We start from the raw sequence: 24,336 nt of genomic DNA on the forward strand, positions 1-24,336 counted from the left end.
GATGTAATTGCTTGTTTGGGGGGTTCGATTTATTTTCATGACACATCTGTCAATACATTTGCAGTCTTTTGGAACCATTTGAAGAGCTTGTCTTGATGTACAGTCACTCTGTATTTTATTGTATTAGAATTTTATTTTCTGTCATAAGTCTCCAAATTTAAAAAACAAAAACACAATATAAACTTCTGAAAATCAAAACAATATTTTATTTTCCTGTAACTAAGGCAAAAAACACAAAGCAGAGAGAGGAAAAAAAACATCTGCTTAGTCCTCTTTGCGTTTGTAGATCGCAGAATATGGCATTTGACAAAACATAGATAGAGCCACCTCCCACCTGTAACACCAAACCCTGCCCTTACATTATACACAGTTCACTACAGATACAGAAGCAAGGCGTCCTGGCTTCAACAACCGTGATGTGATTTTCCAATGAGGCATGGCAATCTGCCTTTTTTTTTTGAACATCGTGTCAACCCTCCCCACACAACCCCACGACAAACATGGCTTGTCAGTCAGTTGTTTGGCTTTAGGGTACACAGCTGAATGCAAGGCAGGACGTGACACCTGGGGAGTCCCAGTAAGTCACAGTCAATTAAGTGCCCCCACAATTCTCACTATGGACATGATCATCATCCCCAACTCAACTGCTTTTACTCCTCTTTGCCAAGTATGAAGGTCCATCATGCAATAGGAGTTCCCGAACTTCAAATTTTATTGTGTCCCCTGATTGTCAAGACTACAATTACATTGGGGGGATCATCAAACAAGCAAAACATTTTTTCGTAACATAAGGGATTTTTGTTTCACCTCGGAGTTCCTAATCATTAATAAACTGACAAAATATTTAGCAAAATTGGGATCTTGAGGAAAGTCATTGCAATTCTCAGGTCGACAAAAAGTTGGGGAAGTCCTCATCCACGATGACGTCAATACAACAGGTTTGTCTTCAATTATTCACAGGACAAATAAAATAATTTTACCTTGAAATATACGGGCCTATTTCACCTTCTTATCGTTGGGAATAGCAGACTGGTTTAGAATGAATACAACCATGTTCGAATGAGAAGCATGACAAAGAAACAAGGTTGATCACCATGTAATGGTTTGGCCCAAAAAAAAAGAAAAAAAAAGAATTGATAACATATAGAGTAAACCCTGTGTATCCAGGTGAACCAACAGACAGAGCAAGAGGGATTGGGGGGTGTCTGAGTCCCGGTCGGTGGTGCTGTGTACAGTATTCGTTTGCTTTTTTCCCCCTCCTTACCACTCTTTCTTTTTCTCGTCCATGGACACGCCACCGGGCCCAAGGGCCACCACCAGCAGCAGGCCTCCAATGACAGAGGTGGTCTGGAAGAAGTCATACTTGAGGAAGTCATGCATGGGCTTGTAGGCAGGGATGGTCCAGAAGGCGTTGAAGTAGACGTTCATTGCCAACAGCCACAAGACGAGCGTCAGCGCCGCCAGCTTGGTCTTGAAGCCGATGGCCACCAGGATGATGAGGGCGATGCCCACCAGGTTTTGCAGGATCTGCAAATCAGAGGAAAAGTTCAAGGGGGTTGGGCTTAAAAAAAACAAACAAACAAATTAATTAGAGCGACATTGTAGAATGCGGCGCCTGCTCCCAGTATTATCGGCTTGCGGCTAGCAGTTAGCCGCTAAGTGAGTGCCCCAGATAGGCTGCCAAGAGTCATCGGATGACTTTCCAAAGGCAGTTAAAGAGGAATATACACAATTAATTATTTTTGACGAGCCCCTATGTTACTGGTGTAAAGAAAGGGGAAGATTTCTAATTGAAATTAGCAGGCTGTGCGAGTACTCACAGAGAAGAAGCTGGTGTCATAATGGACCAGAGACATGAACATGAGAACCAGCAGAATGCGGCCGCCCAGCTGCATGTACTGTTTGGGCGAACTCTCGCCCATTGACGGCACGCCGGCAAACATGCTCTTCCCTTCTGAACGTGACTCGGCTAGCAGCAACAGGAGACCACCACCTAAGGCCAGGTTTCTTAAAGAGGAAGAGGAAAAGTCAAAAAACTACAACAACAAAAAAAAATAAAAAATACATCGATGGATATTAATGTGTGGTGGCTTACCTCATCAAAAATTTTACATCCCATAAAATGCTATAGGCAATAGTCTGGTGGGAGATTAAAAAAAAAAAAAAACATACTTCAGATTAGATACAATGACTTTGTTCCACATTCACATTTGATGTCACTGTTGAATTTGTCACCTGTAGCGCTATTATGCCAAATAATCCAAAGCAGGCATGCTGTACAAAATTTCTACTGAGGATGAGGATGCAGCCGCCTGTTAGGAGACACAACAGGACAAAGGTGTTTAAAAAGACAGTGCAGTGCAATAGGATTCTTATTTTCTTGAGAAAAATATGAAATAAATGCGTTTGTAAGTACAGTAGATCAAGACTGTACACGGATGACACGTTAGCTCTGCGAGATGATCATTAAATAAAGATAATGAAAAAAACAAACAAAACAGCTGCTCAAATTCTACTTTGGCAGAACCCAACTATTTGTGACAAGTGGGCCAATCAGCGACGGCCGCCTCAGTCCAACCTAAAAAAAAGACAACGCGTAACAGTGGATCACCCGGCTTGTATGTCAAGGAAAAACGCAGCCTACACAGCGCGCAGTACGTAGCAAGCAGGCTTCACTGTTTCGAGATATATAAAATAAATAATTTGTTATTGGTCATGCCTAGTGGCAACAGGTGGCAAGGAGTACAATTCAAAGCCGATAAAACAGCAACTTACGAACAAGCTTCTGCGGCGCAACTCGTTTGTAAACTCATAGTTTCCGTTCTTGCACTATTTCGCCATCCACTCACCGAGCTGGCCTAATAGATTAATGAGCACGAAGCACGTCGCCAGGAAGTAGCCACAGCTCCATGTGGCATCGATGTAGTCCCGCTGGTCATGCCACTGGAACCACATGCGGATGCCGTCCTCCAGGAAAGTGCTAATGAGACACAGACGTGCCAGGTGAGGCAAGTACTGTTTTGTCACCCGCAGGAACTATAAAAACGGGAAAGACATGAGAGAGAATGAGCAAGTCATTATAAGAGGTTACTCGATCGTATTGCTTAACGGAGCCTTGACAACCAACAATGGTTGCTTTATGTTGGGCCGGTTTGTTGCGCTTAAAGAATTCTCCTCTGCCAAATTATGCGGCTGCAATTAAGTACAACGAACAGAGGAATCTGGTTGTCAGCTACAGTCATTACGCCACATGCTGGGGAACAAGTTATATAAATACATATAATTTACTGAGACAGAGTCTAGATGAGTTCAGTTTTTAGCAAGTGCAGTCCAGTCTGTTTCATCAAACATTAAAGGTCATCTGATTTAAGAGTTACTGGTCCCTTTACTCCATACTTTTTGGGTAGAATTTTCTACAGTTGTCAGAGTGCACGCTGAAAAGACAACAAGTCAAAGTTAACAACTCTAACTGATATGTTTCTCGTTAGAACGAGAAAGGCCTTGCCAAACCAGACACCTTTTTTGTTGTTCACGACGTTTGTGCTGTCAGGCTATCAGATAAATATCGTTCTGTCTTGGACCAGGCAAGATGTCACATTAAAGGCGGTCAATTACGAGACCCTGCCCAATCGTTGCATGCTTCCGTTGAGATTCAGACGACATAGGACATGTCACACGATGCGGAAAGACCAACTAAAATTGTGACATGCCGGATTTTCGTTGTTGTGAAGCATCCCAGACGCCTCACGACCAATGGTCGAGTATGTCACACTACCCGAACTACGATGCGTCAAGACAATACAAAAAACAGCTATGAGACACTACGTTTGTTTGAAACATAGCTGCCGGCTCTAAATCAGTTCGTTTAGTTGGCTAAAAGTTTTTCATCTTTCTCCTTAGGATGAAAGACTCTCGTTAGGACAAGAAAAGAGTCCATGGCAACCCTGAAGGGGAGACCCCATCGATTTACATTTCAGAGTGAACTGACAGCGCAGGGCCTAATTTTGTTATATTTTCACCTAGGACGTTATTATAACGACATCACTGCTTCACTATTAGTCATCACCATTATGTTGTGTCCGAGAGACATTTATAACATCTAAGGTCTTGAAGTAGGCTAAATAAGCTACCGCCCGGAGGTAAAGACATTTCTCATCCTAACGAGAAAGTTTAAGACAAGTATTATTTTAGATTACGAATAAAATATATCAATATAATAACAATATTACTTTATAAAATTAATTTAAGCACTCATTTTACTCAATTCACCCAGAAGCAACATTACGCAGAACCCCAGTCCATTGACGCAAGCGTGTATCCCCGCCCACTCCAAAATCCACGTCAGCAAAGACAGGGCCTGCCAGCCAATCAGATTACAACAAGTCCCTCCATGACTACAGCGTGAGGCATGAATGGACAAAATGGGAGCCAATCCAAATGTTTCCACTAAATTGCCCCTGTTAGGTAGCTGTTATTTAAATTCTCATCAGTCTACCTTTTCATGTAGGACAATATAAAATGTACAAAATAGTGTAACAAGCAGAGTTAAGTCAACGCCACTGTAACTTTCGCTTCAGCTCTGGACGTTAAGACATGCAACATGATAATGAGTCCTCATAAATACACAAGTATGCCCCCTTGAGAGTAGTTTTAGCGTTCAAAAATGTAGCACGGAAAAAGGTGCCCACTAAGCCAAGATTCAGTGGAACAATTGTAACCTGTAAATCGCTCAAATAAACCGGGTGACTTGAAAATCGCGTACAGTAGCATTATTGTTATTAGGAGCAAGAATTCTAGAATTCGTACCGCTTGAAACAGGCTGTTATCTCCCTGACCACATACCGACGCCGTCTGCATCCTGGCTGTACGACAATCGACAACTTCTAACTTAAACGAAGTGCAAGTGGAAGAAGAAGAGTACCACACGACGGGAGGATTGCAACATAACTGGTTTGTCATGCTAATTACTCGACGACAAGGGGGCGAGTCGTTAATCTGGATGCTTGTCAGTAGGTATTTAAGCATCAGGATGTCGTTTTTTTGTTCTCACCGAGTGAAAGGAAAAAGTAGGGTGCATCAGGGGCTAGCTCGCGTGTGCTAATAATTCAACTTGCCTGGTCTGCCACGTCTTCGGCCGTGCTCATGAGATCCTCCTGCCCCATGTTTGTCGCGCAAACGGGTGCTTAATACCAATTATAAAAGCTTTATACGATATACTTCAGAGGCCTTTTCTATGCTTGCTTGAGACTCCCTTCCGAGTTGACGTTATTTACTTTAAAAAAAAGTCGTGTCTGCAGCCGAACTACTGCTCTGTGCAGTGATAAGGAAAGGCCGCCTCCGCCCCACAATGCACCGCGATTTGACGAGATCGGAGCAAGCAGCCTGGTCCTCCTCCCCGCTCACCCTGCGCGCTTCTGCAACCGTCGTGTGCCACGTAGGCGCTAGCAACCTCGCCGGGAGTCTGACGCCGTGATTTGTTTTGTTTTGATTTTACTCGCTTGGACAAGCGCGTTATTAACCATAAGTGGCAAAAATAAACACATCATGTATTTAAAATACATATACTTTTGCAAAAAATGCGGTGGTAAAAAGATCTGAAGTCAGACACGAATACGTCATATTGTAGCCTTGGATTTTGGGGACAGTCAAACACTGGCAACCAGTTTTCAAAGGGGCATATTAGAAAACTGATCCTTGCAATATTTTTTTAGACCAAGTTTTTTTTTTAAACAAAAACCAAATAATGCAAATAAATCAGTCTTTATTGCAAGTTGTGTTTCACACTTTATTACAAATCACAGAAAACTGTAGAATCTTTTTATAAGTCACATTCCAGAGGTTACCTTCAGGACCCCGGCCGCAATACAGTATAGAAATACCCTATTTAAATAGGAAATCAACAAAAAAAAATTATGTTTTATGGTTACCCACTAGTCAAAACACGATATTGTGATTAATCTTGCGTTTGTGAAATATGAATTAAGCAGCAGAATCCACCCAACGTTAAAAAGTAGACTAAAAGAAGGCAGTAATTTTTTTCAACAGTAAGAAAACATATTTCTTCAAGCAAGCAACATGAAATGTTTAAGATTTTTTGCCCTCAAGAAAAAAATGGGGATGTTCAAAAAACTCTTCAAGGACAAAGAACATTTTTACGCTTTGTTTTACGAAAAAAACTATTCTAGAGCTGAAAATGACGTAAAAGAAACTATTTTCGTAGCTAACAGGAAGAAAATGCAGTTATTGAATTCTGTCAACAGATGGCGATAATTGCTACTTTGTGTGCATCGTCTACCACGAAACGATGTAGAAGGAGGGTCGATGATGTCCATGTAAACAGAAGACAGAATGGCCGCCACTATCGAGAGTTTGCTGGAAGAAATTTCCAACACAGAAGAGCCGATTGAAGATCTTCAATGTCTTAAAACTGCACTTTTATCCATACCATTGAGCGACTTGAGGGACTTTGTTAGCGGGCATCGCTTCGAAGTGATCTTCTCTTTGTTAAACTCCAATGAAAGGTTTGTATGAAACTTTTTCCCTGCGTGTCTTTTTTTTGATCATGTATTTCACTTGGTTTGTCAGTTTTCTGACATTCAGCGCAATTATTTATTATTGTCATTATGTACTGAAATATGAGCCAAGAATGACGTGTTGCCTTTGATGTAACAGTACCACGATGTCATTATAAAACAAGATTAGCAATGGTGCAGTTTGAAATATTAATGAAATCTTCCCGTGCGGCCTGAAATAAAATGGTTTTTGGACGTTGTGCTGCCATCATTGCAATGATATAAATATTGAAGTGCCATTCATGGCTAGTAGTCCTTTCCATAATGGTTGTCATCAAAACGTGACAATTGATACTAGTATTGAAAAGACTGACAACTTCTGCATTGACAGGGAGCAGGTTGAACTGTGCGTGGACATCCTCCAACACATCTTAATGGCCTGCAACCCCCTGCACGTGGTCCAGAACTACAGAGCTGAGCTGCAAGCAGGTCTTACGCACCCCAACGACATTGTCAAGATACTGACTTTGACTCAGGTAACCAGATTGTAGACAGTGCACAATGATAATATTAATAGCACAAAAGAAAGATATTTTTTATTCCTTTTAAGATTCGTTTCGAGTACCCGGTTGTCTGACTGAGCTGAGATTGACTAGTAACATGGTCAATATAAATAAAGTCTATCGATCAATCTATCACAACAAATAGTTCTCTGGCCTGTTTCATACTCCCCAGCCCCTGGAAGAGCCGCTTGTAGCACTTCTACAAAATAATGATTTTTGAAAATATTTGTGTTTTTGAAAAAGCATTACATTTCAGCTTGAATAAAAATAACATAGGGTAATTTTATTGCTGTCAAAATGGGTCACTTTGAACCTGAGCAATTTGCAAAGCAGCACAAATCGCCAACTTCAGACAGCTAACTAACCTGTCGTCTTCGTCTCTTGTCAGGTGGGTAGGATGGCAGAGCACCCCGATGCCGCGGTGGAAATCCTCAACAGTTGCGACATTATTGTAACTGTGATGCGCTCCATTGCGGCTGACAACATGATGGTGGCGAAACAGGTAAGCGGCCACTTTGCAGTTTGCCTCCAATATAACGTGTTGATACCATCTAACACAAACTAATCCATGCAGGCCATCCAGTCCCTGTCCAAGCTAGGTCGTACCCAAACCGGCGTGAACAAACTTATTCTCAGCGACTTGGTGAACGTTCTGAAGGACGTGTTGACCGTGAGCGACGTCATCCGATACAGAGTCTATGAGGTATATACAGAAAATGATTTGATCCCTTACTGAATTTGATGCCAAATAGATGATCAATGGTTTCATTAGCGCAATCAAAACTTGTATTCTTTATACTCTGCGAACAACTAAAATTAACACCAGCTCACTGACTAAAATATGAAACACTTCCTCATTTGTCTAAACGACTGTATTACAATATACTGCCCCCGGTGGTCAAGTTGCACACTGTCACCGCAATCTACAGTACCGTATATTAATCGTGTTGCGCAAACTGTTTCAATACTTACATTCTATTATATTGTACTGTGATTTTAATAAAGTCCAATATTATAGATGAGTGGTTTTGAAACGCTTCACATCAAGCATCACCACAAAAAAAAATAAAAATCACTCCCCTTTCACATTTTCATGCTCATCACTTGTACAACATTCCTTGAAAAATCATATTGGCCCATGAACTAGTGAGCTATTTTTGGAACAGGCCCACTGGCTACTCACGTGTTTCTTGGGGGCTACGTGGTATCTGTTGGCACCACGTTGGCGACCCCAGCTCTATCGTATGTACGAGGATAACAATTACCTGTAGAAATGTTTCGTTTGATTTCGATTTGCTTTTTGTTCCCAGCTGGTTGTGGAGATCTTGTCGGAATCCTCTTGTTCACTTGGTTTTCATGCCTGCAGCGACATCATAAATCAGCTCATCGGAGAATTAACAGGAGATGATGTTTTAATCAGGTAATAAAGGCACATGGGGGCGGGGGGAGGTCACTTTTCCATCAAATCCTTTAAGGTGATTTATTTGCAATGTATATCTTCCGAGTCATTTTGCGGATTAAAATAATTGAGGTTGGAATTACTTTTTAGGGCCACGGCCATTGAGATGGTGACGACTATTGCTCAAACTGAGCATGGCCGCAAGTACTTATACGATCAGAGTGTCATGAACAAGATTGCCAAGATGATGACAGACTCAGATATGGATCCTTTCTCTTCCTTGTATCTCCCCGGTAACAAAATACTCCCCTTTAGAATACTTCATGTTGTCTGGGAAGACTGCGTGCCTGATTGCCGGATGCTCTCTGCAGGTTTCGTGAAGTTTTTCGGCGTGCTCTCATTCATGCAAGGTCCGCAGCAGGTGTGCGAAGACTACCCGGTCTTCCGGAACAAAGTGTTTGAGATGGCCATGGATACGGATCCCGTGATGGTCGGCGTAGCTCTGGACACGTTGGGACTGTTGGGCTCTAATGTGGAAGGGAAGCAAGTGCTGCAGAAAACAGGTGGGGTTGATTCGAGGCTGCAGGGTCATCAATTACTGTTTTATTTGGAGTACCAAAACAGACCTGTGAGTGGCAGCATCGTGCTGGGATAATCATTTAGAGACGACCGTCAGTCGGGCCCTGGCTGAGTTTGAAGATGCGAAAAATGCTCAAATCTGCTCAGTTATCGCTACATGTGATCATGGGAGGTTCCGCTGTTTGTACAATTCACAATGGTGTACACGATACTTAATTCTCTGTCTGACTTCAGGTGACGACTTTAAGTCGGTAATGTTCAGGATGAGCCAGATTGCCAGCGCTGGTGCCACCGAGCTCCGTGTGCGCTGCTTGGAGGCCATTTCACATCTCCTTACTCTGCAGGTATGTTTGTGGCCTAAAGGAAGTTTTAGATTGGGGACACTTTGGCAAATTTAATTCTCCCCCCCAAGCCGGAGCAACAGACCGAAGACCTGCTGGCGCTGACTGAGTCCTGGTTCCACCTTTTGTCCAAGCAGCCCATTGACATGATTCGCAACATCAGCACCCAGCCCTTCCCGGAGCTGCATTGTAGTGGCTTACGAGTCTTCTCTGTAAGTGCCTTTATAACTCCATCATCAGTTACAATAAATAGGGACTGACTTGAGGATCAGGGTGGATATTTTTCCAGTCGTGATTTTAAAAATTGTCTTGTGGGCATGATTTAATATACTTAAATTCAAGTGTTCCATTCCACAATTTCAGTGCCTTTTATTGAAAAAAAAAACGATAAAAGTAGGCTCTAACTTTACAAGGCAGTTTTTATAGAAGAGCACAACACACAATTAGGTGAATTTTTGCTTAGCGACGGCCTTTTGTCTACCAGGCTGTCGCCGCTCAACCGTGGGGTCAGAGGTTGATGGTGAGCACGCCTGGTTTTATGGAGTTCATCCTGGATCGTTCTACCGGTCAAAGCAAGGAGGCCAAAGACTCCAAGTTTGAGCTGGTGGGCTCCCTCTTGAGTTCGTCCAGCGCAGCGGAGATACTGGGCAGCCAGAATTACATCTCACTCAAGAGCTACCTGAGAGAAGGACCTTACTACGTGTCGGCAGTGGCTGCAGTCGGCACAGAAGGAGCCGAATGATGCATACCAGCCAAGCCGATGTTTACACGTGTGCCATTTTCTAATAAACCCGCTTTCTTGATATGAATAAACAACACTGCAGTACACACAGCCTTGTAAATGCTTCAAATTCAATTCTCACTAGCGCTTATTTAAGTCCTTCAAATTAATCAACTTTTGGGGACATCCACATTTTTTGAACGTTTGCAAGCCTGAGCATCCTGCTGAAAAGATGTATTTTAGGGGTTGCAAAAACTCAATCAGTAGTCACCTTGGAAAGTTCAAAACATAATTATGACCTTACTGATTAACTATGTGCCTGTTTTGATCAGCCAATGTTACTGCTTTTAAAATCTAAAAAAAAAAAAAATCAAACGTTCAACCTGCAATTCATATCTTTATTGCAGTGAGGGAACAATTTTATTTTTTCCATTAATCGGCCGATTAATCTGTTATCTATTATAATCTGAGTTTTTCTATGACAAATATCGGAACCAGCATCAACCTACAAAAAAATAAATCATCTGTCTGGGCATCAAAATCATTTCGCATTTTCGTCAATAAACAGGAAATTGGGCAGACATGAGAACGTTTCAAGTTTAGGAAACAGTTTTAAATTTATGGTTTGAAATTATTGTTCAGGGGCGGCCCGGTAGTCCAGTGGTTAGCACGTCGGCTTCACGGTGCAGAGGTACCGGGTTCGATTCCAGCTCCGGCCTCCCTGTGTGGAGTTTGCATGTTCTCCCCGGGCCTGCGTGGGTTTTCTCCGGGTGCTCCGGTTTCCTCCCACGTTCCAAATACATGCGTGGCAGGTTGATTGGACGCTCTAAATTGTCCCTAGGTGTGAGTGTGGGCGTGGATGGTTGTTCGTCTCTGTGTGCCCTGCGATTGGCTGGCAACTGATTCAGGGTGTCCCCCGCCTACTGCCCGAAGACGGCTGGGATAGGCTCCAGCACCCCCCGCGACCCTAGTGAGGATCAAGCGGTTCGGAAAATGGATGGATGGATGAATTATTGTTCATACCAATATTCACCTCATTTTATTTTTGCAACCGCCAAAATGATAAGACTTTGAAAGCCTCTCAATCGATTTTGAAATGAGTGAAATAGCTTGTTTTCACAATAAATTCCTTATCTTGTATTCCATTCTAACTATTTGGCACTTCATCTTAAAACAGTTCAGCACAAAAACACGTTACACATACAGCACATTTGACAAAGTTGTATTCAATTCAAGGAGGGGAAAGACAAAACATTTATCAATATTGATCTGTAGATGGCGGTAATCGCCAATTCTTCATGCAATCAGCCCCCAAACACCACGAAGAAGAAAATAACGGAAGCTCACAAACGGCGCCGAATGAAAGTCGCACCGTCCTGATTGCTGAACTACAATCGCCTTTCTCAGGATAGCTTTTAATGACCTCCGTTGTATTTTTGTGTTCATATAATACGTACAACAATCACATGCTGTCCTCAAGAAGTCAATAAGATTATTGCATGAGACGAGCACGATGGATCCCGACCAGCAGCTGAGAAACGTAAGTCATTCTTGCTAGGTGGGTGAATTGTCAGTTTGTCATCGTAAATAAGAAATAAATAAAGGTTAATCCATATTTAAACTTGCCAAACACAGACTGCTAATATAACGATGTTATTTTTTTTTCAATTAATTTGTTAATGAAATAAATACAGTCACTAAAGTCGAATGTTATTCCTTTTACTAAGGTATTTATCGTTGTAAGCATTGAGACAGAAAAAGTAGTAAGGGTAGTCTTTGTTCACTTGCAGCTCCGTGATTTCCTTCTTGTGTACAACCGCATGACGGAAATCTGCTTTCAACACTGCACGAGTAACTTCAACTACAGGAACCTAACTATGGATGAGGTAAGGATTCGGAAGACCGTCTCTATCCACTCACCCTACAACACTACTCACAGACATACAGTGTAGAGGTACTACGATTCCAATTTTAACTCTGCCAAGTATTGGCCTAATAAACAAAATACACCAGGGTGAGGCACTAACCCCAATTACAAACCTTTGTGTATCAACATACTCGGCCGATATTGACGAGTGTGATTGTATAGGAGCGCTGCGTGGACAATTGCGCGGGGAAGCTGATCCGCTCCAACCATCGCCTGATGGGCACCTATGTGCAGCTGATGCCTCGCATGATGCAGCGGCGCATGGACGAGATCGAGAGGAAGGCCGCTGAGAACGCCAAGGCGGCGGAAGCGGTAGAAACCTCTGCTGTCGCCACGGCGACGCCTCAGGAATTGCAATTGCCGCAGCCAGGGACCGACCGGTGACGTCTATGTTTCACTAACTGAGACACGAATGCTCGGCTGATTAAAAAAAACAAAAACTCTGGAATGAACAACCATGTTATCAGGAAGTCATGCCTTCTAGAACATAACTTTATTTGGGGTTCATCATGGTAACAGATGTGTGCTCATTCCCAAATATCACAAGTTTGAATATTTGTTATGGAGAGTGCATAATTGTGCATCCACATTGGCTTGGTTGTTTTTCTGCTCGAGGAAACATTTTTTTTCTCTTAATAAGTTGTACAGGTTATAGGTCAATAAAATTTTGAAATGGTTTATCTTGGTCTCATATTTGTATCGCAACGTTTGAAATGGGGTGTTAATGGCATTTGATATCCATTTTCTACTGTATCCAGGAAATGCAACTGGCCATTTCTATAATAAACAATAAAGCTGTGCTACTTCGCTGCACAACAATTTCAGCTCAAGTGTCAGAAAGTAATACAATAGGAACTGAGCCCTGGCCAAAATGTTAACTACCCAAATAATCATTTACTTTGCAAATCCTTTTCACAAAAAGTCGAGTTACTGTACTTCCGAAGTGACTGACCATTCTCGGTCATCACCAAAATGCAATCTGAGGTAATACATGGACAAAATACGGCCATATTGCGAGGGTCAACTTCACCTTCAAAGGTAATGAAAGCATGGACATTAGCTTAGCCGTAAACCATTAAGTGTGGCATCTAATCATAACAGAGGCAGAAAAAAGGATGAACAAAATTGTGGCATTCCCCTCACCCCAAAATGTCACTTCATAAGTCAAAGGGCATGTACAGGTGTCAACAAGGCTTCAATTCATTCACTCACCATTTGTTTGTTCAGGCGAGGAGGTCAGGAGACAAGCTGTGAATGTTGAATAGGTAGTTGAGGTGACAATGAATAAACTATACTGATCTTTCAAGCTTGAAATAATGTAAAATGTCAAAAATGCTTTCAGATAATGCTTTGAAAACCCTTACCTAACCAAAGAGGCTTGCTTGCATGCCGAGCTCATTGTCCACACACCTGACTTAAGGCGGCCATCTTGCTTTTAACCTTTGACCCTATCAAGGAGTGCACATCTCTAAATGCAGTAGCCATATCTGGCCAGTGGGGGGCACACTAAACATTCATCCATCAATTTTCTGATCTGCTTTTCATCACAAGGGTCGTGGGGCGTGCTGGAGCCCATCCCAACTGTCTTCGGGCACTAGGCGGGGTACACCCTGAAGTGGTTGCCAGCCAATCACAGGGCGCACATAGACAGACAACCATTCGCACTCACAATCACACCCGTGGGACAATTTAAGCTGTTCCATTAACCTGCCATGCATGTTTTTGAAATCTGGGAGGAAATTGTAAAAGTACCCAGAGAAATCCCACACAAGCGCAAGGAGAACATGCAAACTCTACCCAGGAAGGCCAGAGCCGGAATTGAACCCTGCATCTCTGCACTGTGAGGCCGACGTGCTAACCAGCCGCTCACCGCGCCACCTGCACAAAAACTTCACAAGACTTCAACATAACTGAATTACAACCTCTTCACTTATTTATCTCTATGGATTTTTTAAATCCACAGACAAAAATAAATAATTTACACAAAAATGCAACTCCTGCCCAGGAGTCCCCATTTAGTTTGCCCTTGAAGTAGGCAGAAAATGACCTTGGTGTGGTGACAAAAAAATAAAAATAAAATTGAGCACATCCATGAATGGATAAAGGGCGCCCTCTAGTGACTACTGGAGGTTAAATAACAGAAAAAAAGAAAAGCACATCCTCCTTCCAAGATTGTAGTCAAGCGGCAATTCTCAGTTTGGAAATGACACACACACACGAGGTGTGTGCGTGTGTTTACCTCCTTTTCCAGACAAGAATTTAACTGCATTTCTCTTTAGCGTCTCCCTATTGGCCCTAATAAGGCTCATGATCTTTTTTCTGATTTAATCCCATTTAGCATTTTCCTCCCTTTGCGCCATCTGCGCCCCTCCCCTCCTTTGCCCCTCGTCCTGTGGAGATGCCTCCTCATCTGATGTCGCGATTTTTCCCGTTTGGGAACGAGCGAGGTAGCTTGGCATCCCCGTGAGGCGGCTGATGGACGATGCGCGGTCCGTTTGGGCCAACGAGACTTGCGCGCGCCTCCCGGTCCTGAATGCAGCAGCGGCGGAGAGAGACACCGAGCAGGGTGTCACCGTCAGCCCCGGATGCTGCGCCGCAGGATCGGATACACAGACCCGTCGTCGGGTAAAGACATCCTGGGCAATCGCTCCCTTTGTTTCATGTTTATTTGCGCCTTTGGACTGGTGACTCTGTTACAGCAAATTCTCTATGGGAAAAACTACATTAAGAGGTAAGTGCCGTTTCACCTTGGACACATTTGCATCAATGCTTGAATGCTTCATGGATGTCTTCTTCAGGGAGGCGAAAAGCTTAATGGCCGGAAGAGAACAATAGCAATTGACCATCCATTCGTTTTCCCCTCTTTCTCGCCCCTGTGACATAAAAACAAATTCCATTGAGTTTCTTTTGATGATGATCAAGCATCACATTAATATCATACACACGCTGCTTCAGCGACCGTGTATGGTAATGTCCCCCACACCCCCTGAGTTAATCTTTGATTTATTATAATTTTTTTTGGGGGGGGGGGGATTTGCGCCTTTCATCAGTGATGATTTTTCAGCCAGAGAGAAGTCAATTCCTGTGTTCATTTCTCATTTGGACCTCCCAATAAAATAAAAAATAAAAAAACAGTTTTGTGAATCCCAAACACTATAATCTCTTTACGTCATGGCACACGCCGCATAAATTCCAGCTATGAGACGAGCAGATGTTGAGAAGAACCCCAAACAAATGAACAAAGGCCACATCCCAGAGAAGTGAGACTTCTTATGTTTACTCTGAACCAACATAATGTGCTGCAGTCCCTAATAAGAGACCACACACACACACACGCTACCCTTCTCCAATCCAACCCCGCCGCACCCCTCCACGCCACTCTCCCCTCAAGCTGGTTAATAAGATGGATTCATGGTATCCAAAAACCTCCCCAGCGGTGAGATTCATGAATTCAAGCATCCTGCACGTTATAATGGCGCTGGGCCCATTGCGGAGAGAGACGGAAAGAAATAGTAGATGGGGAATGGGGGGGGGGGGGGGGGGACAACAAGCAATGGGCTCAGCGGCGGCCATTTTGCTACAGTATGTCTGCACACACGCTTGGGGGGAGGTGCGGGGATTGGAAGTCCAGAGTGAGATGACTTGACTAATGTGGGCGAGTGTGATGTCATCGACCTCTTGTGATGGGCGACCGTAGAGGTCACAGCGAGTCATGGACTTATGATGGAGCCTGCCCCTTGAGCTGCGTCACGTGAATAAAGTTAAGCTCTGAAGTCCAAGTGTAATTCGGAGATGGCTTCGAATATACTCTTGAGTAGCGTATATACCCGTATCAAATTCTTACTGCGATTCGTTGCGATCGATCTGCTGGGGCACTTCTGAGAGTGAAAACTCATTTTAGCACGCGCTAACCAAATTCATTTTCAAATATTTCAAACAGTAGAAACAAAACGTTATCAATCAATTATTCTATTCTATTAAGTCATGACTTGTGTTTTGAAGTACCCAGAAAGTATTATAGTTCCATTGAATCCAAAATGATGATCCATACAAATGACTCATAAACCAACTTGACATGGTTGAGTTGGTCACACGTTTTGTAAAAAATCTTTAGTACTGGCTAGACGAAATATTTTTGAGCGTTTAGGTTCACAATGTACATCGAATTGCAGTCGACAGGCTATAAATAACATTGAAAGAGTTTTATTCGTCACTTTTTAGACACAATTTTAGTCTTCTATAGTTTCCAACCCACAAAATTCATGCAGGTCAAAAATTGACCGATTTGAACATAACACTCAATAATAGTTTTGTTTTATTTATTTTTTTAAATGCCAAATCATGTTTCATGCAGATCAGGAAGGAACAATCACTCTTCACGCAAGCTTTGCTTGCGACTCCTGACATCCAGAAGAGTGTAAATAGAACCTGCCTTGTGTCATTATCTCGCTGTTTTCTCGAAACAAACAACTGCTCGAGCTCAATGTGTAAAAAAATGCTTGTGTGTGTTTGCGAACCATGTCTACACTTTGGATGTTTTCCATTCTCTGCACGGCTCGGGAAAAACATCGAGGACACATCAACCCAAATAAACTGACTCATTTTCTTACTAGTGCGCAACAGTTTAGTCGACTCAAAGGGGACGAGACAGGAAATTGGAGCGGTCCCGTTAATTTCTCGGATGACGGATCTCTGAAGCCTGCCAGAAATGGAAGGAAAAGGTACCTTGTTCCCCCGAGTCACCGATTGCACCACACCTCTCGAGAGCACAGAGAGTGAGCTATAATGAGAGGTCACGCACGCACGCACACACACACGCACACACACACGCACACACACACGCACACACACACACGCACACACGCACGCACGCCCATTTTTCAAAGCCAGCCTTGCATGCTTGGACCCCAGCAGCAGAATTTCTCAGATAAGCACCATAGCACATTTGCTATATTTTTCATTCTCTGTTATGCTGTCTGCAGGTTGTTAGCCACATGGGGGGGCGGGGCGACATCACACGATTAACTCCTAACCTGTCTGCATGTTGACAGATGTTTCCGTCAGCATTTTCAGCCAGATTCACAGATCTCCGTAATAGTCACACCCTGCCTAGCCGATATTAAGAAGAAAAACAAACGCTCTCACAGGTAGGCCCGTTTGAAGGCATTTCCAGTACATTCACAGAAACCCCGAGAATGCCTCCCTTTTCTTTTTCATTGGTCTGAAGGGTACAGAAGTTCTCAGGTTGTGGTGGTTGCACTTTCAGATTTGCATGATGACGTCCACCTTGACCCTTAAACCCCACCCCCACCCCACCCATCGCGCCCCCCTCGAATCCCCACCAATCTCGACCGGGTCCAAAATCCGGTAGAGCCGCCCCGTCGATGTGCCGCCCGTTGTTTCCCCATGTAGCACACCATCCTCCCAGCGCCTTGTGTCGTGTTCTGCACAGCTCTTGTGTGTATGCCATGTGGACCCCCCGTGCCTTCCCTTCTTCACATCTGCATTGTCTGTTGGGTTTAAAAGCCTATTTTTTTGTACCCCCCCCCCTCCCTATTATTGTTATGAGGCCCTTTTGTAATATGTTTTCATCATTATTCTTTTGACGAATGAATCACATTTTTTTAGGGGACCCGAAAAAGCATGTATCCTGGAGAAAATGTTCATGTATGACCCCCGAAAAAAAAACCCCGCCAGTACGATCACTAATTGACATACTTTGTAATTGTTGTTGTCGCAAATTTCCAGGGCTGCATCTATCTACCCGTCTAATTTATTTATTTGTGCACATACCAGGTTTGGAAATGGACAAACCGGTGTCAGCATTGAGTTGTGTGGTATTTCTATCCTGCATCTTGTTCCTTTCAATGCATCCCTTCCTTTGTTATAGATCCTTAACTCCTCTTTTTTTTTTCTTCCTCTAAACTCCCGTCGCATTTTGCCACCATGCACAGCCATGTGACATGTTGCAGTGATGTCATCCACCGATCAGCCATCCACATGTCATTCTGCGAATGTAACTTGATCCAATCATGATTGTTGCCGCTGCTTCAATATCACCCAAGAAACACAAAATAACACACAAAAAGGTGCTTAAATGTTTCAGTTTCAACATCGGGTTCGTTTATATTGTATTGTATTTTTTTTTTGGCCAGAAAGTTGATTAAAAAAATAAAACATGACTTGTTTTACCTTTTAGTAATTTAGTGTCCTAAAGCCGGTGCGGGGAATTTACAAAAAGCTGCGCAATGGTGGTGTTACTGAAAACAAGATTGTGTCAATACTTTTGATTCAATGAAAATGATTTAAATCAGCTGTTATGGCACATATAGAACTTGCAAGTGTCACACAGTCATACTCATAATCAACACACCGACTCCTCTCGTCACTTTCAGGCCGTTTTGAATAGAAAGATGCATATAAAAATCACAAAGTAATCCCACAAAATAATCGTCATGTTATTTGGCATCACACATTGTTATTGGGGGAGAAAAGTAGTCTTCCACTTTTCCACGGTGCAATTGTTTTTGTCCGTCGATTACGACCACTACTTTCTCTGCCACTTGTTCCAGTGACTGTGTATTCATGATCCCTTCAGGTATTTGGGAAACTATGACGGGCCCTTTGAGTACAACTCGACAACATGCAAAGAGATCAGACAGGAGATTATGGATGTCAAAGTCCTGACAATGTGAGTGAATTCTCATGGCCTTCTGGGAGATTTCTTTTCGGAGTTGATTGTGACGATTGTCAAGTTACGCTGTTGAAAACGTCAATAATTGAGCTTCAGTGGAACCTTTTCCCATTGACATTTAGTCCATTTGTCCTCAAAACTTTCCTAACTGTCCAGGAAGGGTTTTGAGTGATGTTTTAACGTCCATACAATAACAGTACACCGCAGAAGCCAACTAGTCCAATACAAAACAAGAGGTCCAAATCAAAGTCCTTTGCTAAAAGTTGGTCGACAATCTGAATGGTCTCTCTGTGCTCCTTCTTTGTCAAATGTCACAAAGAAATGGGACTCACTGGATCTAAATCAAATTCCTTTGATGACAAAAAGTTGGTCAAGGGAACAAAAACAGGAGGACTAAAACTTTTTTTATCCCACGCGGCTTGTATGAGACGCTAACAAAGCAGTCTCGAGCTTCACTCGGTGCTCTTTGTTGCCAAACAGCGGAAAGCACACGGACTCAAGTGGACTCAAAATCTGTCTTTTGGTCACAAAAGGTTGGTCTTTTAACTGATTAACTGATATATTGTCGAATAAAATTAACCATATGGGGAAGACATTTAACCATTTGATCACAAATGACAAACGCGTGGCAACTAGCAGAGAAGCTAACTCGGCGTCTGCATCTTTGTTTGGATCTCTTCTGGTCAAATAACCCAATCAAATATTGGTCATTACTGGCAAACATGGATACAAAACGAGTAGAAAACAATAATTTAGGGATGAATTCAGAAATATAACACTGAACATTAATTTATTTAAGCTCACAATTGACAAGCATGTGGCTGCTACCATAACTAGCTAACGCTGTGGACTGCATTTTCACCAGGCGCTGTCAGGTGTCACTTAAATGCTATCACACTAGTCAGATAAGATCCAAATCAATTCCTTTTGTTAACAAAAATGTGGTGAAATACCGAAAAAGTCAACAGGAAAGGGAACAACAACACAAAGTAGAAAACTTCAAGATAAATCCAGTAAAACATTACAGTGTTTTTGCACGAGTTGAAGACACAACTATCTATATTTTACACTTTTTTTTTTGATCCAGAGACAGGTCTAAAGCTCTTTTTTAAAGACAGGAACTACCTTTAAATGGTACATCATATTCTCCGGTGTGTATTCAAAAATATTTGCATCACCCCGTAATAAGGGATCCTTCCCAGTTCTTGAATCAGGAATTACTGTCAAGTAAATTGTTTTACAGGCTGCGAGCAAAGTTTCATATTCATTTACCAGGAAATATCAGTTCAAGGACAATCTATTTACAGCCGCACTAGATGTAGCCGCCGTTTTTGGCAGTGCAATCTGCTCCATTTTTTTGCTCCCCACCCACCACAGCCCTTGTCTGTTGCCGGCGTTTTTTTAATCATGTTTGCTTTGTGTTGTTTCTCTTCGATTCCCCCCGCACTTTGTAGAAACAATAATCGGAAAATACACGGTCATGGCTATCCTTCTTCATTCCACAAGTCTCTCTGCCTGTCTGCCAGGGTCAAAACCTCTGATCTGTTTGAGAGATGGCGCAACCTGCAGGTGTGTAAGTGGGAGCAGAGCAAGAAGGAGACCAGCAACTTCAAGTAAGCATCACCTTTGTAAAATATGCAACCAATTGAGGCCAACGGCCCAGAAACTTTGCAACAGTCAGTCTCCTACCGTTTTTTTTTTTTTTTGGCATGGTTTTTATATGCTGAAGCTCCCATGGGGAAAAAAAAACTCCACCTAATGCTTGGCATGGCACTTCTCATGATTAATGCCAGGGTTTTTTGTTTTTTTTTTTCTTTACAAATAAGCACAAATGCAGCCCAACAAACAGTCTCCACCTGAACCAATGATTCTTGGCTTGTTCCAGAATGTCGTTGTCTCGCTGCTGCAACGCTCCTTCTTTCCTGTTCACCACCAAAAGGAACACCCCCGCCGGAACGAAACTGAGGTATGAGGTGGACACCAGCGGCATACTTCCCATCACCACTGAAGTCTTCAAGATGTTCCCGGATGTGAGTCCTATGCTGGATGCAGATTAAGCACTGGCCCGTAATGGGAAGAAGCACTTTATCTGTATTTGAAAAGACGGTTTTCAATTCGGGGGGTGCGAAACGATTCAAGTACCGTTCGATTTGAAAGTGCAACGTTTCGATTTGGTTCGACTCAGTGGGATTACGATTCAATCTGGTTCCCCTGTTTTGAACAGCATATCCTGAACTGGATTATACTTTATTACGTTTTCATGTTTTTACATCCATAAATTTTCATACTAAATTATACATCGTACTTGGCGGCCATTTTATTGGAAATGGTTACAACGAACGACAATTATAACGTTCGAGGTACGTTGTAATGAGGTTCGACCGTATAAAACCGACAGCAAAAATAAAAGAAAATTAAGTCTTTTTCTACTGTAGGCTTATTGAATTAGTAATTATTGCTATTATTATTATTATTAATTAGTTTATTATGATTATTATAATTTTTTTACTATTTTCTTTTTTAACATAAGTATCCGTACATTGAGTGATTCTACTTTTGTCACTTGTGCTTTCTAGGATATGCCATACTCCAAATCCCAGTACAAGAAATGCGCCGTGATCGGAAACGGCGGCATCATCAAGAACAGTAACTGCGGAAAGGACATCGACTCGGCAGATTTTGTGTTCAGGTAAGCGGGGGAAAAAAAAAATCATCTGTCATCTCATCCGGCCATTTCACAAGCGCTCCCGATTTCCCTTGTATGTTGCACAGATAACACATTTCCAATTAAAAGTTTCCCCGTCGTGGGTGAAACAATGACAGACTTTTTAACTTAGAACTGATGACTTGCATGTTGCCGGCTCCCGCTGTGGGTCCATTTGTCACATTCGCTTTGTTAACGCTAAAATCTTACTTTCCAGCTGACGTGAAATATTCCAAGCTGTCCGACAATGGCTCTGATATATTCTCTTCATATTATACTTGGATAGTAGAAAGTATGTTTCTATTGCATTTTTTAAAAATACATTAGCTAATAATTGAATTGTTTAAAACTTTATATTGGGTGCCAGAATATCAATGAAAGGCATTGATCAAAACAATGCTCTTAGATTTTTTTCGGTGGGGGGGGTGGGGGCGTATGTGAATTGTTGATAGAAGGTCGTGCCGTATAAAAACCTCGCCTTATTTTTAAAGTTCTCAACAAATAAAGTTGAGTTGATAAAGTCTTTATCTTCTGTCTTAGATGCAATATACCGCCCATCAGCGAGAAATACTCGTCTGATGTCGGCACAAAAACGGACCTGGTAACCGTGAATCCCAGCATCATCACCGAAAGGTACGCTCCATCTTCCCGAAATCCAATCCCGCCCGTCGTACCTACCCCCGCCGCCCCCCACACACACACACTTATTTCGTCTTTTAGGTTCCAGAAGCTGGAGAAATGGCGGCGTCCCTTCTATGACGTCCTACAGAACTACGAGAATTCGTCAGTGGTCCTCCCGGCGTTCTACAACACGCGCAACACGGACGTGTCCTTCCGGGTCAAGTACATGCTGGATGACTTTGACTCGCAGCGCGGCGTCTTCTTCTTCCACCCGCAGTACCTGCTCAACGTGCAGCGCTTCTGGGCGGTGCAGGGCGTGAGGGCCAAACGCCTCAGCAGCGGCCTCATGCTGGTCACCGCCGCCCTGGAGTTGTGCGAAGAGGTGCACCTTTACGGCTTCTGGGCCTTCCCCGTGAACCCGTCGGGCATCTTCGTCACGCATCACTACTACGACAACGTGAAGCCGCGACCGGGCTTCCACGCCATGCCGTACGAGATCTTCAACTTCCTTCACATGCACGCCCGCGGTATCGTGCGCGTGCACACGGGGCCGTGCACGTGAACGAGTAACCCGGCTCTGAAGTGGCGGTTTTCTCAAAGTGCAAGAATCTCACTGCGGTGGAACCTCCAAAGTAGAATGGCACGTTTCAATATGTTCCCAGAAGAAATGATGCGTATTTATAAATGGTATTCATTTATTTTTTAAAGACTTACTATGGTGGACCTGCACTAAGCGCAGGGGATAGGGAGAGGGCCACTCCAAAACCTTAATTTAGTTTTTTTAGCCATTCAGAGGTGGACTTGCTCGCGTGTATCACATCGTTGTCCTGCTGCATGATCCGAGAGCGCTTGAATTGGGGGGCTGCAGAGTGTTTGCTGGATATTCTCCTTCAGGATTTCCTTGTAGACAGCAGAAGTCATTGTCCAATCAATCACGGCAAGTTGTCCATGTCCTGAGGTAGCAAAGCAGCCACAGACCATCGTACTGCCACCACCATGCTTCACTCTCGCTTTCCTCTGGTAGAGTCGTGAACACTGACCTGAACTTTTTTTTTTCTCTCTTGCCATCCTCTTGTGTCAACATCATTTAAAAAAAAAAAGCCAAAGAAAAAGCAATCTGATTTTCGCTGAGCCGAGGAAGACTTTGGAGGTTCCGCTGAAGGTTTCTGCCTTTAACGGACGTCATTTCAGACCAATTTGAAGCTTGTTATTCACTGTGGTTTTCATGTGGTCTTCTTGATGTTGATGTCGTTGCTGTGATGTTTTCTAGTGGCTCCGCTGTACAGGTTGTTGTTTTTTTCTACTCGTTGCTGTACTCGTCCAAACACGGCAAGCGTGCGTGGCACCTTTCTTCCATGTTGTATTAAAAAAAAAAAAAAAAAAAATCCAAAAGCAGCATCCAGTTGTCTACTTTTGTATTTGATTGTTCCCCCACATTGACAGGGTGAACATTTAAAATTGGCCTTTTACGGTGGCCTTACCGGGAAATGTCCTCCAGCTGCGCAACGGCAGGCAACAATGGGATTCAATTTTTGTTTGATTGACAGTAATCAGCCAATGATTAACTATGCTGCCTTAGGACATTCCATTCTCTCCGTCCGATACGCACTTCTCATCTGGATTCCCTGAGTTCGTCCCTCGAATCAATCAAAGAGACGCGCTGGCCTCCTCGAAGACTCCTCGCTGTGTATACTTCACTCCATACTCGTGCATGATAAAGCTTTTGCGCGTGCCTGCTTCAGTGCTCACTGAATTTAAGTTTACACTCACGGAAACCTTTTCATCCAAGAGATTGTCCGATTAGTGGAAGCAGATCGTCCGTCGCACTTCTTTCCGATCGCTCTGCTGTCCCCTGTCGACGATGTCATCATTTGCCAACGAAATACGCGTTATGCGCCAAAATGTTTGCGCCACTATTTTTAAAAGACTGTTGGAAATGAGACTCACCGGGACCACTCTGCATCATCGGCGCGTGGCAGTGCGGAAACGTGTTTGTCAATAAACTGGTTTGACTTTTTGTCTTCTTGTACAGTTCTAACTTCTCCCTATTATTACAGTTTGACTGATATTTCGCAACTATCTGTCAATTGGGTGGATGATGACCTGGTGGGTTATGTAAGAAAATTCACGGCTGGGCATTAGCATACAATTCCCGTTTGGGATGTATATGCTACTCTACAAATTAACCGGCAACCATTCCTGTTCATGTGATAACATTTGAGCCAAACGGTAGATGCTCTGCTTTAAAAAATAAACTAAAATAAATATTCCCTTG

At 43.0% G+C, this 24,336-nt stretch overlaps 4 protein-coding genes across 12 annotated transcripts; 3 read left to right on the forward strand and 1 right to left on the reverse strand.

The window, feature by feature from the left end:
- Nucleotides 1-183: 183 nt before the first annotated feature.
- surf4 (surfeit 4) lies at nt 184-5,399 on the reverse strand. Of its 2 annotated transcripts, none has more exons than XM_086134845.1 (6): nt 5,115-5,399; nt 2,850-3,036; nt 2,236-2,312; nt 2,096-2,139; nt 1,821-2,007; nt 184-1,527 (listed from the first exon to the last, which is right to left on the reverse strand). In XM_086134845.1, the coding sequence occupies exons 1-6, from the start codon at nt 5,160-5,162 to the stop codon at nt 1,261-1,263; spliced, it is 810 nt and encodes a 269-aa protein (XP_085990971.1). In that variant the 5' UTR covers nt 5,163-5,399; the 3' UTR covers nt 184-1,260. The 2 variants fall into 2 exon arrangements, with proteins under 2 accessions (XP_085990971.1, XP_085990970.1); XM_086134844.1 differs by lacking the exon at nt 5,115-5,399 and adding an exon at nt 4,807-4,872.
- An 861-nt stretch (nt 5,400-6,260) lies between these two features.
- Nucleotides 6,261-10,222, forward strand: psmd5 (proteasome 26S subunit, non-ATPase 5). The gene is made up of 10 exons (XM_086134827.1): nt 6,261-6,521; nt 6,904-7,048; nt 7,464-7,577; nt 7,650-7,778; nt 8,386-8,495; nt 8,625-8,767; nt 8,846-9,037; nt 9,288-9,397; nt 9,466-9,606; nt 9,879-10,222. Exons 1-10 carry the CDS (start codon nt 6,349-6,351, stop codon nt 10,134-10,136), a joined length of 1,515 nt encoding a protein of 504 aa, XP_085990953.1. The 5' UTR covers nt 6,261-6,348; the 3' UTR covers nt 10,137-10,222.
- A 1,235-nt stretch (nt 10,223-11,457) lies between these two features.
- Nucleotides 11,458-12,720, forward strand: timm10b (translocase of inner mitochondrial membrane 10 homolog B (yeast)). Its single transcript, XM_086134855.1, has 3 exons — nt 11,458-11,655; nt 11,906-12,001; nt 12,205-12,720. The coding sequence occupies exons 1-3, from the start codon at nt 11,629-11,631 to the stop codon at nt 12,424-12,426; spliced, it is 345 nt and encodes a 114-aa protein (XP_085990981.1). The 5' UTR covers nt 11,458-11,628; the 3' UTR covers nt 12,427-12,720.
- Nucleotides 12,721-14,214: 1,494 nt separating this feature from the next.
- On the forward strand, nt 14,215-24,090 carry st8sia5 (ST8 alpha-N-acetyl-neuraminide alpha-2,8-sialyltransferase 5). Of its 8 annotated transcripts, none has more exons than XM_086134828.1 (9): nt 14,215-14,773; nt 16,656-16,763; nt 17,094-17,189; nt 18,641-18,733; nt 20,191-20,349; nt 20,622-20,766; nt 21,313-21,425; nt 21,981-22,073; nt 22,161-24,090. In XM_086134828.1, exons 1-9 carry the CDS (start codon nt 14,628-14,630, stop codon nt 22,621-22,623), a joined length of 1,416 nt encoding a protein of 471 aa, XP_085990954.1. In that variant the 5' UTR covers nt 14,215-14,627; the 3' UTR covers nt 22,624-24,090. The 8 variants fall into 8 exon arrangements, with proteins under 8 accessions (XP_085990954.1, XP_085990955.1, XP_085990956.1 ...); XM_086134829.1 differs by having other exon boundaries at nt 20,676-20,766; XM_086134830.1 differs by having other exon boundaries at nt 20,263-20,349.
- Nucleotides 24,091-24,336: the final 246 nt, after the last annotated feature.

Source organism: Hippocampus guttulatus, chromosome 17, assembly GCF_054856545.1.
Source record: "Hippocampus guttulatus isolate MCC_2025c chromosome 17, RoL_Hgut_1.0, whole genome shotgun sequence".
Taxonomy (NCBI): domain Eukaryota; kingdom Metazoa; phylum Chordata; class Actinopteri; order Syngnathiformes; family Syngnathidae; genus Hippocampus; species Hippocampus guttulatus.

Excerpts from the sequence above, each read along its gene's own strand:
- surf4 (XM_086134844.1), bottom strand. The coding sequence starts at position 4,857 with ATGCAGACGGCGTCGGTATGTGGTCAGGGAGATAACAGCCTGTTTCAA. Across the intron at positions 2,313-2,849 it reads TAATCTATTAGGCCAGCTCG|GCGGCTGCATCCTCATCCTC; the intron begins GTGAGTGGATGG and ends GTCTCCTAACAG. Across the intron at positions 1,528-1,820 it reads ATGACACCAGCTTCTTCTCT|ATCCTGCAAAACCTGGTGGG; the intron begins GTGAGTACTCGC and ends TCTGATTTGCAG.
- psmd5 (XM_086134827.1), top strand. The coding sequence starts at position 6,349 with ATGGCCGCCACTATCGAGAGTTTGCTGGAAGAAATTTCCAACACAGAA. Across the intron at positions 7,049-7,463 it reads AGATACTGACTTTGACTCAG|GTGGGTAGGATGGCAGAGCA; the intron begins GTAACCAGATTG and ends GTCTCTTGTCAG. Across the intron at positions 8,496-8,624 it reads GGAGATGATGTTTTAATCAG|GGCCACGGCCATTGAGATGG; the intron begins GTAATAAAGGCA and ends ATTACTTTTTAG.
- timm10b (XM_086134855.1), top strand. The coding sequence starts at position 11,629 with ATGGATCCCGACCAGCAGCTGAGAAAC. Across the intron at positions 11,656-11,905 it reads CCGACCAGCAGCTGAGAAAC|CTCCGTGATTTCCTTCTTGT; the intron begins GTAAGTCATTCT and ends GTTCACTTGCAG. Across the intron at positions 12,002-12,204 it reads GGAACCTAACTATGGATGAG|GAGCGCTGCGTGGACAATTG; the intron begins GTAAGGATTCGG and ends GTGATTGTATAG.
- st8sia5 (XM_086134828.1), top strand. The coding sequence starts at position 14,628 with ATGCTGCGCCGCAGGATCGGATACACAGACCCGTCGTCGGGTAAAGAC. Across the intron at positions 16,764-17,093 it reads GCCAGAAATGGAAGGAAAAG|ATGTTTCCGTCAGCATTTTC; the intron begins GTACCTTGTTCC and ends GCATGTTGACAG. Across the intron at positions 20,350-20,621 it reads AAGGAGACCAGCAACTTCAA|AATGTCGTTGTCTCGCTGCT; the intron begins GTAAGCATCACC and ends GGCTTGTTCCAG.